Source organism: Cottoperca gobio, chromosome 13 (assembly GCF_900634415.1).
Source record: "Cottoperca gobio chromosome 13, fCotGob3.1, whole genome shotgun sequence".
NCBI lineage: Eukaryota > Metazoa > Chordata > Actinopteri > Perciformes > Bovichtidae > Cottoperca > Cottoperca gobio.
In genome coordinates, this window is record NC_041367.1 from 3,886,776 (window position 1) to 3,901,172 (window position 14,397).

Here is a 14,397-nt window from a genome sequence, read left to right on the forward strand (position 1 = left end):
TGTACGAGGAGCTCCCTGTGTTCTGCACAACCCTGTAAATTACCTTTACAGTTACCAATAACTCACAAACTGCTCCACATTGGAATTCTTACGAGAGTCTATATAACTATAATATCACATTCAAGTGGTTGAGTACCACAAACATTTTTGGGTGTCTGCCTTGTTTACTATGCATCATAAAAGCAATACCAACATCTAAACCACAGCAGAATGGAAAATGCTGTGGAAGTTCTGGATCGCAGAGACCTGGAGGAGCGCAGCTGTGGAATTCAACATGTGTCCTCCCAGAGACAAAGTAGTGCCAAAGTTTTTAACGTGAGGTTTTATGATAAGATCTGATAACAGTGACTCATGTTAGCTCGACTTTAGATACAGACTGCACTGCAGTACACTGATCACAATACACAAGAAGTGTTTACCCCGCAGGCCGTCGCTCTGTGGAGCAGTGCGATCATACACTGTCAATAACCCTGTTACACCAAACATCCACTGTACTTTGATGTAAGAACATTTCATATTTTCATAGTTCATACACTGGTTTTATTAACATGTAATCTCTGTCGATATGAATGTAAGCACGCTGTATACAGATCCAACTCCCTCATGTATATAAAGCAACCTGTTAAATGAATAATTCCTTATTTATTCCAGCACCCTTCTGCACACGCTGCTGTTGTGTTGTTGTTATATATTAATTTAAGTTGCAACATGCATAAATCATTGAAGGCTTCACAGACTGCATTCCATATAAACGGATTCCTTGACATAAAAGCATCAACTGAATCAGAAGCAGCTCAATTGGGCAAGTTAGTTTGTGCACGTGCGAGGAATTTGAGTTTTTGTTTCAATGTACTTCCACAGAAATAGACATAAACAGCAAAGATACACATGAACATTTACTACTATGTACAGATATAAATACATGTAATAGTTTATAATGAAGAAAAACTCAAACTCCTACGTTCACACACTAAATACAATAAAGCTGATTCAGTTTCTCACTTTCTAAAGAAGTCCACTAATCTTTGAAGGATTTATGCATGTTGCAACAGATACTTCTCTTACATGAACATTTACGTAACAGGATATAAAGTATGGTATGACATAGTGCAGTCATACTACAGACAGACTGACAGACTGACAGACTGACAGACTGACAGACAGGGAGAGTGCTGGACAGAGAGGTGGTAGGAAAAAAACCTCTTTACAGAGAACATATTTGATGTTTTTTTAAATTGCTGCTGTCACCCACACACACCCACCCCCCACACACACACACACACACACACACACACACACACACACACACACACACACACACACACACACACACACACACACACACACACAAAGTTGGCTTCCGGGAAAATAGATACCATACAGTCTAAGGATAGCCCAGGGTGTTGGCAGATGGCTGTGGTTCAGGGATCGGTCACACACACACACACACACACACACACGCACACGCGCACGCACACGCACACACACACACACACACACACAATCTCCGTCCGCCACCTTCAAATCAAGTTGTACAAGTCAGCCTCTGACATCTGCACAAAGTGAACAGAGATCATTTATGTTTCTACTCCCTCGGCTCTCAGTGCTCGTCTTGTTCTCTGTAAAATTCCACATCCCTTGAGGTTGTTTTCTCGTCTCCTCCCTTTTCTTCTCCACCTAACCATAAACCACATTCATCTGTTCACATTAGGCAACCTCCTTATGTTTCTCTCGGTCTTCTCCCCCCCCCCCCCCCCCCCCCCTCTCTCCTTTCTTCTGCTGTTTGACGCTAACCACAGAACGCTGATAGACAGGTAGCACGGTTTAAAAGCCAGTGAACGCCCATATCAGTTAGGAGTTATATGCAGGTGACTGGCTAAGGCGTGCGCTTTGTAGAGGTCTGCAACTCTGTCCAACAAGGCCCAAAGGTTTTCACACGTCGTGGTTGGGTTCAGGATACACGGCACAAACACATCTATCAAACGTTAAATGTTGCGATATATTTATTACAATAGATTGATGTACGTCTAAGGCGAGTAGCTAGCATCTGCAACTACTTGGATAGTTGCATTTTTCAAGCAATATTACCTGTTTCCAGTTTCTCCTTTGGGAGAATGTGCTGCTTTTCTTTGTCTCATGTGATCGTACATTTAATATATATAACATCACCTTGGGCTTTAGAGAACTATGATGGCCATTAGTCACTATTTTACAACATTTTAAGGGTTAACGATTCATCAATACTTCATATAATTGCTAATTACAGCTCCAGATTGATGCATTGATTCGTGTATTGATCACAGCTGTCTGTGCGTCCCGTGCTGATTGCTGATTGTTCACGTTGTTACGCTCTGTGCTTATCCTGCCCCTCTGGAGTTATGTGCTTTGTCTTTTCATTTATTACTCTGACCTGCTTTGTGCTTTTGTGATCCGTGAACACACGGAGCAACAAAACGAAAGTGAGGCTAAATAAGTAAATACAATTTTTAAAATGGCATCTTGAAAGAAATGACTCATCACAACAAAACATTTGCCAGCTGCTGCAGGGAACTACAAATCGTTGCATTTTGGGAGACAAGACACGACACACAAGACTTAATGTAGATCTGAGTACAGCGCACAACAGGATGAAGTATATATATATATATATATATATATATATATATATATATATATATATACTTATATATAAGTGTCTGAGCGTGTAGATTTGTTTGGGAGAAGATATAAGTTTCTGTCATCATATGTTTTATGTGCATACGTGGTTATATACATATGTGTGTGTTTGTGTGTGTGCATTCCTGGGTGTGTATTTTATTGCATGTGTTGATTCGTGCAGCAGCTGCCTTTCATGCTCGCGCCACTGAACAAACACATACTCACACGGCATCAATACAAACAGCAGACCGCTTTCTTTTTCTTCCTCTTCTTCCTATGAAAGTCTCCTTCGTTCCCTCTCTCTCTCCGTAACACACACACACACACACACACACACACACACACACACACACACACACACACACACACTCACTCACTCACACTAGGCAGCTGTTTGGAACGTGCAGCGGAGAGAAATAGACCCACCCATGAGGTGAGCCGGGGGTTAGCTCTCTCACACGCAGCCTGCAGTTCTGCTCCTCTTGCTTGTAGTCTCTTTAAAATGTATAGAGTTTCAGCATTTGTGTAGCGACTGTTAACACACGTTTACTTACACACTCTGTCATCTATTGTGTGTGCTTCCTTTAGAACTAAACAAGTCCACGCGAGAGTTGAACTAATATTTACTCCTGATGAGGGATTATATGCTCAACTCTCTTTGCCGCCTTGTTTTCCAACATCTCTCTTTCATGTCTGCTCCAGATCTGCATTATGTAATATACACTCTTTGTCTTCTAAATTACACTCATCCATCTAAATCTCTGCTTCTCACTATCTGTTTGTACTTCCTTAAGTGTGTGTGTGTGTGTGTGTTACCTGAGAACACCTGTGAGCTGTGCTGCAGTATCTGAGATCTGAAGGCCTGCCAGACCCCCATCTGCTGGCTGAGGAAACCCCGTACATCTGTGAGCTCACTTCCAGAGGATCGGAGCACGGAGAGAGTCGCTCGCAGGGCCCGCTGCTGCCGCACACACACTCCTCTGACACACACGAACACAGAGCATTTCATTGTTTTGTCTCAATAGATTGACAGCACTTCACTGCTACGTCACAGATGGCTAACATGTTTGAAAGAATTATGGGAGCTGGCACATAAAGATCGAGACAGTATTGTTAACAGCCAACTAGGTAGCTGTTGGCAAGTGCTGTTAAAGTGACAAGTGTGTGAATAAGACAACATTAGCCAATAAAGGTGGGGTTGTAGCTGGAATTCTTCGGGCCATAGAAGACCTATCCAGGGAGTGCCGTCACAGAAGGTACAGTCTGCTCTTTTTCAGAAATGCTCTGCTGTAAATGCTGTATTCAAAGTTTACTGCATGTTGAAGCTACTAAATGAAGTTTCAGTGTGACTAACTGATCCCAAAGTACCTTTGTGACATTTAAACGTGTGAGACAGATGTAGAGTATATAGACTGCACAAGCATTTAGTGTGCACGGAACAGATTCAAGAAGGAGACGTACAACCCTAAAACATAGTGACTGCTGTCGTAAGAATAAAAGAAACCAGGTACACGGGGACTCTTTCCTTATATTAAGCAAATCACCTGGCTTTGAAAATATAAAGCAAAGGTTGAACAAGTTAGAAGTGGCACTTAATACAATTCATTTGTATGAAACGCTGTTAAATGACTTGCACACTCATCTTGTTAATTGTAGATTTACACAGATGCAGGGAGTTAATAACATGCAGGAAGAGACATTCACAATTAACAGAGGGAAAAAGTCAAATAGATGAATTTAGGAGTATATAATATAATATAAAGGGAAACTGAGGACGGATGTAACCACCGTGTCCTTAGAAGAAGGGCGCAGCCATGTTTTACAGCACTCTGCCTTTGCCCCTCTCTCTCCTCCATCTCTCTCGCTCTCAAAGAAATATGTTCAGACGAAAAGTACTTTGAGCAACATGAAAGATCACTAGCTCAGCTCACCGAGTCACACACACACACACACACATACGTGCACACACACGCGCGCTCAATCAAGTCACAAGTCCATGCAAAAAGCGTTGACGTGGAAAACTTTGTGCTGGAATAGAACATTCTGTTTTTCTAAGAACACTTTTGAAGGAACATGTGGGCGAGAGCACACTGAACAGCTTCCTTTTTACACACACACACACGAGAGCCACACGGACACATTGCAGGAACGGGGGGGCACACATGCAGTTCCACACAGGTACGCACACACCTGCACGAACACACACGAGCCTGTTTACTCACAGACAGTCGTGTACATGGTTGGGTCTCGCGTGCAAAGTGACTGTTACAGTTCTTCGGAGCTCAGCGGGGTTGAGTGGTTGTTGTTTTTCTTCTCCAGGGTTTGTGGCTTAAGGTGATCAAAAATGAACGGAGTCTAAGACGAGACGGGATGAGAGGGGGGGGCCTTTGAGCTTCTCCTTGATTCCTGAGAGTGTGTGTGTGTGTGTGTGTGTGAGTGCGTGCGGAGTGGGGGAGAGCACAGGCATGGCCTGTCACGAGAGCCAGTTTTATAATGTCAGATGACATAAATCATAAGGCTCACAGCACCAAATGGAGGAACAGATATGAGCCAGATCTGTCAAAGGTGATGAGGCTAAGATAGTGAAGAACAGAGAGAGAGAAAGAGACTGCATGCGTTCGCTCACTCGATGGTTTACTCATTTAGCGACTTCCACCGTCAGTGGCCTGATTGAAAAGCACTTCTCATCTCCTTCCCTCCCACTCTCCTCTGCTCCTCTCCTGTCACGTCTCTTTCAATCTCTCTCTTTATTTCCAGGAAATAACCAGTGGGTCAGCTGAATTAACTTTCTCTCCTCTGCTTTTCCATTCCCTCTTTTATTGTTTCCCCTCTATCATCTCACACAGTTGTTTCCCATCTGCCCCGGCCTTCCTGCCATGCATCTGGTCAAGGAGCTGACAGCCAATCAGGGATGATGCCGACGAATGCTTTGTTTTCTCTCTCCAGTTTTTGTTTTTGTGTTTCATCTCGGTCCTGCTTTGGCTTTACTCCACCTTTATCACATCACCCTCCTCCTCCCCCTCCCCCCCCCCCCTCCCCCACTCTCTCATTGTCTTTTTCTTTGTCTCTTCTCTGTCTGGTTGTTTCCTTACCTTAGTAACTGCTCTGCCTCCTCCTTCGTGGAAGCCGCTACTGCCAGCCTGTAGAAGAAAAAGAGGGTGAAGAGCCGCGAGCAATATTGACTCATTAGAGAACCTAAGCCTAACGTAATGCCACTGTACTCCCATGGGGTAAAATGAGCTTATAGATGATGCAACTTTAATGATAGAGAGCAGAGGATGATCGAGATGAAATGGAATAAGATGAAAAATTAAAGTGTACCTCAGAGGTAATTGATATGCCCCCCCCCCCCTCCCCTGCTCATCTCCAGATAATTCAAGAATTAATAGCATAGAAGTGCAAACTACAGATAAAAAAAGAATAAAGTAAGTGAATTACTTTCAAAGTGCGAGGAGAGGAGTCTGGAGGTACAGGCATGATCTGTCCTTATCCCCCACGTTAGAGGTGCATATTCATGAGCTGCAGACGTATCAGAGCGAGGAGTATCCCATCATTCACTACGCTCTACTGCAACACCACAATCCAGTTGTTGGCGGCAATAAAACACTTTTATCACCAACAATAATCTGCAGGCATGAAGTTAAAGTTTATGACATGCTCCTGACTGCTCGTCAATGTTGCCAGATTGGGCAACTTACATTAAATCTGCTGGAGAAATATTTTGTCAACATTTGCCGGGATTTAGAAAAACACAAATATACAACATTATTTACTCCTTTAAGTAAATAATATAAACCGCTCGACTCTATTTGTTTTCTATTACACCTGTGATGGTTTAACGGTTATGATTTGAGATGCTTTTTATTGGATTGGGTGTGTTTTACGCTGTGAATGGGCTGAAAACTGTCATTCTGATCTGGCAACACTGCCACTCAGACATACCGAGAGTGCGGGTATTGGGGCGGACACTTACTCCACACTGCCTTTCAGCATGATTGATTCCATGCAGGAGCAAATCTGACCGACAGATTCCAGCAATGTCACCGGACTCATGAACAAACAGCGACACTGCGTGACCTGGACACAGAGAACTCATCCCGCTCGACGAATAGAGACTAAAGACAGGTACTAATCATGACTAAGTTTAATCAAGAAGTGGATCATTTACATGAGAAGCAGCGATCCTGCCTTTCTGCTTATTGGCAACACTTTCAAACTCATTCATCGGCTCTGTGCGAAGAATCTGCTAAGATAAACAAGAATGTTCTTCAACTCCATCATCGTTTATGCAACACAGGAAAGAAACATCCTATAGCGATCATTGAGAGGTAAAAGTAACCCAGTACATACTGTCCAGAACTAGTTTTAATAAGGTACGATCAGTCCTTGCCTCAGTTTCCCTCTGCCAGTACTCTTCTTATTACACGGTTTATTACCGCTGTATTGGGCGTGTTAGGGAAACTGATCTGCAGACGCTGTTCAACTTGTGCTCGCGCCTCGTGACAGCCGAGTGGAAAACAAATTACTTCACATTCATGTGGACACACAGACTGATGTAGTTAAATAAACTGCAGTAAAAACATTTAATATATGCTAATATACAAAGCAAACAGGCTCCTATCGATAGCATATAACAACTGTATCATAAACTACAAGCATGAGAAGTGAATCTTTTAAATATGTTACATATTTATAGGATGTTACACACAGATAGCCTTGTCCTGCTCGACACATTGAAGTACACATACAACAGAAAGACGTGTACACGATGGTGAGAAGTGGAGAATTAACTGCCATCATAATGTAAATACAGTTACAACGCGAGCTTCTTATGTAAAGACAATCTAAACTTAAAGGTCAATTTAATATGAATTCTTTCTTCATGCTGTGCTGCTTGCATTCTCATTTGTGACAAGTCACTGTTTATATTTGTGTGTGTGTGTGTGTGTGTGTGTGTGTGACTGAAATCGACAAAACAAAACAATTGCTTTAATGCAAAGTTTCATTGTTTTGTCCTTTTCTTGCTCTATGAATGTTGATTCTGTGTTTGTTTTATATTTATGCTGCTATTAAGGCCTGAGAATATCCTGGTTAAAAAAAAAAGGTAAAATAAAGAATAAGAATAAAATAATAAAAAACAAACATGTTTCCTCTCTATCTGTGTGACAGACTGTGTCTGTAATAGCTGCATGTAGAGGGACGGTTGAGAGCAGTGTGGGGTGAGCATGTTTCTAGTAATCCTCTATGTGTGTGTGTACGTATGTGTGTGTGTGTGTGTGTGTGTGTGTGTGTGTGTGTGTGTGTGTGCTTGAGACAGAACAAGTTAGTTTCCGTAATGTTTCTAGTCTGTTTGTATGTTTACCACTTTCTGACCAAGTCAGTGTGAGCCTGTGATCCTGTGTGTGCTTACGTGTGTGTGTGTGTGTGTGTGTGTGTGTGTGTGTGTGTGTGTGTGTTTGTGTGTGTGTGAAATATGTGTATTTGTGCGTGCATGCCTTTGCTTTTTGAGTGATGGAAGCCCAGACTCCCACTGTTCACCCATCTGTCCCCACAGTTCCCAAAGCGAGATCAGAAAGAACATTGCCTCGAGACGTGTGTGTGTGTGCGTGTGTGCGTGTGCGTGTGTGTGTAATAAATTGTGTGTGTGTTTTGTATACGAATCTGTGTGTACATTGTGTGTGTGAGCTCCTGTTCCCAGGGCAATGGCTGTCAGTGAAATAACTAGGTAGCACAGTGCCAGCGAGTGCGTGCCAGATTAGAGTACCCCCTACCAGCAGCCCAAATCAACTGCCTCATCAGGACATGTCACACACACACACACACACACTGATCTGCCAGCCACAGTGTTATCGTGACCTACCGAGTGTATGTGTCAAAGAGTTTACCAGTTTCATGCTCCTTCATATTTTCAGAGATTTGGACTGAAGGTCATCGTTACAAAGCTAGCAGGCTTATTTTCAGCGCCAAGTCTCAGAACAGAGTGTTCTGTGACATTATGTCTTTTCATCAGAGTTTCTGCTACGGGCTAAAACTCAAGGGTGATTGCAATTTTGACTATTTCTGGCCCTTAACTTTGGGACATCCTTCCCTTTCATGTCTGATTATGCAAATCAACCAGCATCTAAAAATAATAGCTTTTTTAATTTACTGGATTTAATTGTTTGCGATCACAAACAATTCAATAGATATTAATATAACATATTGTTTTACGAGTTTAACATTTTTCTGCTTCATGTTTTGTGTGAATCATCAGTAAAGCCACAAATAAATGTGCTGTTATTCCTCGTTCAGCCACAAGAGCCCATCTCACCCCGACAGTGAGGCTCTTGTGGAGCTGGGACACGGATGCACTGTTCAAGGCCTGGTGGCATTGGTCAGGGTACATTACATATAGATCTAAGTGATAACTTATGAGTGCATGTCAGTGTAAATGTGGTTGCATATTTAAGTGAGTGTGTGCTTGTATTTCCTGTCATCATTAGAAGTGACATGAAAGCTTACTCTCATCAAAGTGTCATCTGTTCCCCCGCTGTGTGCGCATGCGTGTGAGTTAAAAGACAGTTTTGATCAACACAATGTCAGGACTTTCAAAGCTAAAAGACATTTTACTTTGACACACACACACACAGAGACACACACACACACACGCACGCACACACACATGGTGTATGAATGACTTTAAGTAGTTGTAATTAAATCAGCCAATGCCTGTCAATTAAGCGTAATCCTTTACAGCAATGTTCTGTGTGTGTAGTGTGACACCTGTCTGTGTATATTTTGTTTTCAAATGATCTGGTTACCATGTCAGGGATGCCATGACAATGATTGTGATCATCAAAACAAGCACAACATGTACAAGCACAAACAATGATATGATATGATAGCTAACTGAATGAACTCGTAGGATCTGAGGAAGCCTTTGTCCTCCAGCTTGTCAAATTTAATTCAAATCCAGAAAAACTACCCATCTCCGTTTCATCCGTATGTCGGGGTTGCTATGCTACTGCTCCATAATGTTATTGTTGATTACCATATAAACTTTATCATATTGCGCATTTGTGTGTGTGTGGGTGCTCTTGACACACACACATTAATATCGTTGTTTTTGTTTATCTTGTTGTCATGAGCCACCATCAGAACTCAATAGAGGTCAGCTTCTACCAGGGAGTTCCTCTGCAATGCAACTAAAGTACAAACGACACAGACACAGCAGTGTGTGTGTGTGTGTGTGTGTGTGTGTGTGTGTGTGTGTGTGTGTGTTTGATGTGGTAATGTGAACTTGAAATTGGACCTGTGCTAATACCTCACATGCTGGCTTTTAAGGCTGTTTGACTCTTTACACAGTAGACCTGACACACACACACACACACACCACACACACACACACACACACACACACACACACACACACACACTCACACGCACTGAGAGAGTATTGATTTGTGTATGTTTCTGTGGTTGCTAGTGGAAACCCGAAATTGAAATAAAACCACATGAGTAAGTAACTCATTTACCATGAAGTACTTCCTAGTTACAGATGGATGCCTTTGTATTTGTCATCCATCATTTGTGTCTACTTCACTCCCACCTGCACGTTTTCTTATCACTGTATCAATCCAGTCCCAGGTGTGTGTGTGGGTGTGTGTGTGGGCTCAAACTAATTTGTATGATTTATTCTTCATAACTGCCAAGTATATTTTTTTGCTACAATGCACACGAGTGACTATTCTATCCATTGCAGGTGTATACAAGTGTGTGCACATATACACAGTCACACAAATAACAGTCACACACATGCACCCCCCCCCACACACACACACACAGTCAGGCACAGACACACTACTTGGATCAGGACTGAGAGCAGCGAGCCAAGGGGAAGCAAACAGATGGTAATAGATGATCAGATCTTCACGAGCACACGTTGATATGTTTCAACCTGTCCGCAGTTATGAGCTCTGTCTATCCATACCTGTTAATCAGTGTCTTACGTTTTGATTGACATTACCCAACAACTCATTTTAAATCCTTTATTCAGCTTTTAAAGTTATGACTCTATAATCACCTTTTGTTTGCTGAGAGCAAAAACTATTTTGAGTGGCAGCATAATTAATGTTCACAGCCTGTAGCAACAACTTGGAAATGAGGTGAACAGCATATGATATTATAACTGTTGATTAAATGCATCTGGCATGAATAACAGGTGTTTCCTTGTGTAGCAAGAGCAGCACATCACCACCGGTGTAATAGCAGCAATGCCAGTTGTGTATTCATTAACATAAAAGGAGATCTGTTTGATTAGACGCTCATCAGAAGGACGGCAGAATAAAGTGTTCTCTGCAGACGCGGTGTTTTCTTTGCACAGGAATCCAGACATAGACTGTGACTGAACGAGACCTCATATCTGCAGCTGACCTAGAAGAAAACAATTCCATCACCAGTCAGGCAGACGGTTGTGATGGTCGACCATAAGACCAACTTTAGAAGCTGCTGCCAGAATCCTGACAAAGATAAAGATAGTACAACACATTATATATTACTGACCTGCTTATGCAATATGAAACAGCCAGACCTCGTAGATTCTCTGCAAAACATTTGCTTGATGTACCAAGAGTGGAACTTGTGGATCCACGGTGTGCCATAAATATAACTACTTTTAAAAGCAAGCAAGCAAAACAAAATGTGCTGCCTTCTAATGTTGTGTTTCTCACTTTGATTTGGCTTTTTTCTTTTCTTCTTTGCATGTTTTACACGTCAGTGTTTGCTCCAAATGTTGCCGAGTTCCAGTTTTACTATCCATGAGTGTAATCCACAGCCTGAATGGATAGTAAGAGGCAGCTTTGCACATGTGGGAGCAGATAAATAGTGTACATTTGTCAGTTGCATTGCTTTCCTATCGCAGTGAAGTGTACTTATGTGAGACATTCTTATCTATCTGTCTTTGAGAAACTTTGGCATCAAGTTGGATGTCATATCAAAGTCAAAATGACTACTGGGATGTTGACATGAATGGTGTTTACAGACGGGCAGAAAAGGTAACACAATGAAGTGAACGTGTCTATTTATCTTCTCCCTCTCTCTTATTTCTCCTCTTCTGCAGATCAAAATATCTCCAGCTCGTCTCTGTTTGAACTTGTCTCGCAGGTGACATTTTAAAATCAGGTTTAATTGCACTCTGCACTTTACTACCCTTCTCACCTTGCTTTCTTCTGTCATACAACTGTCACACACACACACACACACACACACACACACACACACACACACACACACACACACACACACACACACACACACACACACACACACACACTCTGTCTGACAGGTGACATTTTTAATCAGGTTTGGTTTGTATGGAGAGTGTGTTGTAACGGAGCTCTCCCACTACGCCCACCCGCTAACACAGGACCGAACAGCGAAGTCAGATATCGGGGGGGAAAGCAGGACAACCTGTGTGTGGGTTGTGTTGTAGTTAAATGTGCGGCTGTAGGTGTGTATCAGGATGTCTGGCAAAAGTCCAAAACTCTATCGGAAAAAACCAGCTTCCCTTCTGGCTGGAAATCTTTACGTCAATCGATTGTCCTTTTATGGTAAATTACATAATCTCCCAACAAATCTGTATTCAGTCTCTCAGAACGGGAGGGGAGGGCCGTCAATCATAAACACATCTCTCATAACAATAGACTCACACTCCTGCTGTGTAGCCAGCCATTCAGAACATCCTCATTAGCTCCCACTCGCATGCCATCATTCTCCTTTTCTCTCTCTCCCTCTTTTGCCTTTTAATGTGTTCATTACCACCTGTGTGGGTGACGGTGTGCAATTGCAGCAAAGTACTGGCAAATTGCTGGTGTAAGTGTTTAGGGATCGACAGAGAGAAAAAGACAGAAGCGAGTTAGTTTATACTTATAACAAGATGGATACATTCAAAGGATATATAAAGATAAATAAGACAAATGCATCTGAGACAGCAGATAAAGCAAGAGATAAAGAAAGGCACAGATAGAACAAAAGAAAGGACAAGGGGGAATAGATAGAAAGAGCAGGAGAGAGAATCCACTGCTGTCAGTCAAAGCTTGCCTCTGACACATTACCGTGCCGTGCATCATTATCTCTGCCCGAACTTTGACCCCCTGACCCACGCTTGGCCCCAAGGCTCCAGAGAACAACTGTGTTTGTTAGTGTTAGTGTTTGTGTGTGTGTGTGTGTGTGTGTGTGTGTGTGTGTGTGTGTGTGAGTGTGAGTGTTTGCGTGTGTTTTGGCTCAATAAAGAGGCGGTGTATGTGAGAGATAATCAGCTTACATTGGAGCAGTGGATTGGCTCAGCAGTCTACCACACACACACACACACACACACACACACACACACACACACACACACAACAACAACAACATACAGACAACCTGAAACCCAGTTAGCCATATGAGCCAGTGTGGCCGGCACATACAGTACAAGCACACAACATATTAACATTCCTGTACTGTCATAGTTATATATCGCCCAAATTATACACAGAGACCAATATATGTGCCGTCATGGCTTCAATCAGTTCTGCATTTTATTAGTCTTCACCACCGTTCTCCCCATTGCCTGTTTTCACGACACACAAAGCAACATTATGTATCTAATTTACTTTAAATAACAGTTTCAGCTGTTTGAAATCACTACATATTATATTTACTGTCCGCCATTTCATTTGAGTGTCTGAATTCTCTCAAAAAGTCCCACAATGCAGTGCAAATGTGAAAATTACAGTTGTGCAACTCTACACCTGACGGGCGCACACACACACACACACACACACACACACACACACACACACACACACACACACACACACACACACACACACACACACACACACACACACACACACACACACACACACGAATAGATGGTTATGATGTAACATTGTTTATAAGACTATTTTTGGTGTACACTCACACTCCCTAGAATATCTCCGGACAGTCGCAGGAACATGACTGAACTTGTAGCATTTAGCTGAGATACAGAACATGTGTAGGTGGGGAGAGAAATAGCAAAGAATGATGGCAAAGTAATTAAGAGAAAAGGAAAGAGTCACAACATGCCACACGGCTCTGTTGTGTTCGGCTCTATTAAAACCTCTCAATGGAGAAAAGAATCGTCTTTTAATTTCTGAATCTGGGAATAAAGATCCAGCCACACTGAACAGCCACCAATCAAACATGTACAATAAAGACTTTATGCCAGCATCAAGTGTCCCCATGTCCTACTCAGACTTGATATGGCCCAGTATACTAACATCTCTGAATGTATTGGAGAGGGAGCAGACCAATCAGCCAATAAAATGTCACACACTGTTATTATAAAGCAATGTGCAGCTACCAAAGAACAAGGTGTGCACTACCCATCAGGTGCATAAGTAGGGGGAAGAAAACCTTGAGTTACATTCCATGCTTTTTAAGAAATACATTTATATAAGGCATTAGAGGAATCATTAAACATGTTATAAGGTCAGGTGTCAAAGTGCTGACAGTTGCTTTCCCATTGAAAGTGTTACCAAAACATTTTCCTCCAAATACTTTGGCTCATGGCTGAGAAGCTACGAGACTTTATGAATCTAACTTATCTCCTATAATCACGTAATATGTAACTATTTTGCAAAACATTGGTATGCGTCTCATTATTTAATGGTATCACTGGCGACCAGCTGCAGGTGCGGCCGTGCACGTGTCTTTAAATGTGTTCACGTGTGTACA

General features: G+C 42.3%; 1 protein-coding gene across 4 annotated transcripts in view; it reads right to left on the reverse strand.

The window, feature by feature from the left end:
- The window catches only part of lekr1 (Leucine-, glutamate- and lysine-rich protein 1), a 65,735-nt gene that overhangs the window by 30,333 nt on the left and 21,005 nt on the right, over window positions 1-14,397 (reverse strand). For 3 of the 4 annotated variants that reach the window (XM_029447253.1, XM_029447254.1, XM_029447252.1), the window contains 2 exons: window positions 5,751-5,798; window positions 3,475-3,638 (listed from right to left, as the gene is read on the reverse strand). The exons of the other annotated variant lie outside the window; for it this stretch is intronic. In XM_029447253.1, the coding sequence (XP_029303113.1) occupies window positions 3,475-3,638; window positions 5,751-5,798 (212 nt within the window). The remainder of the gene's footprint in view (window positions 1-3,474; window positions 3,639-5,750; window positions 5,799-14,397) is intronic. 4 annotated transcript variants of the gene reach the window in all.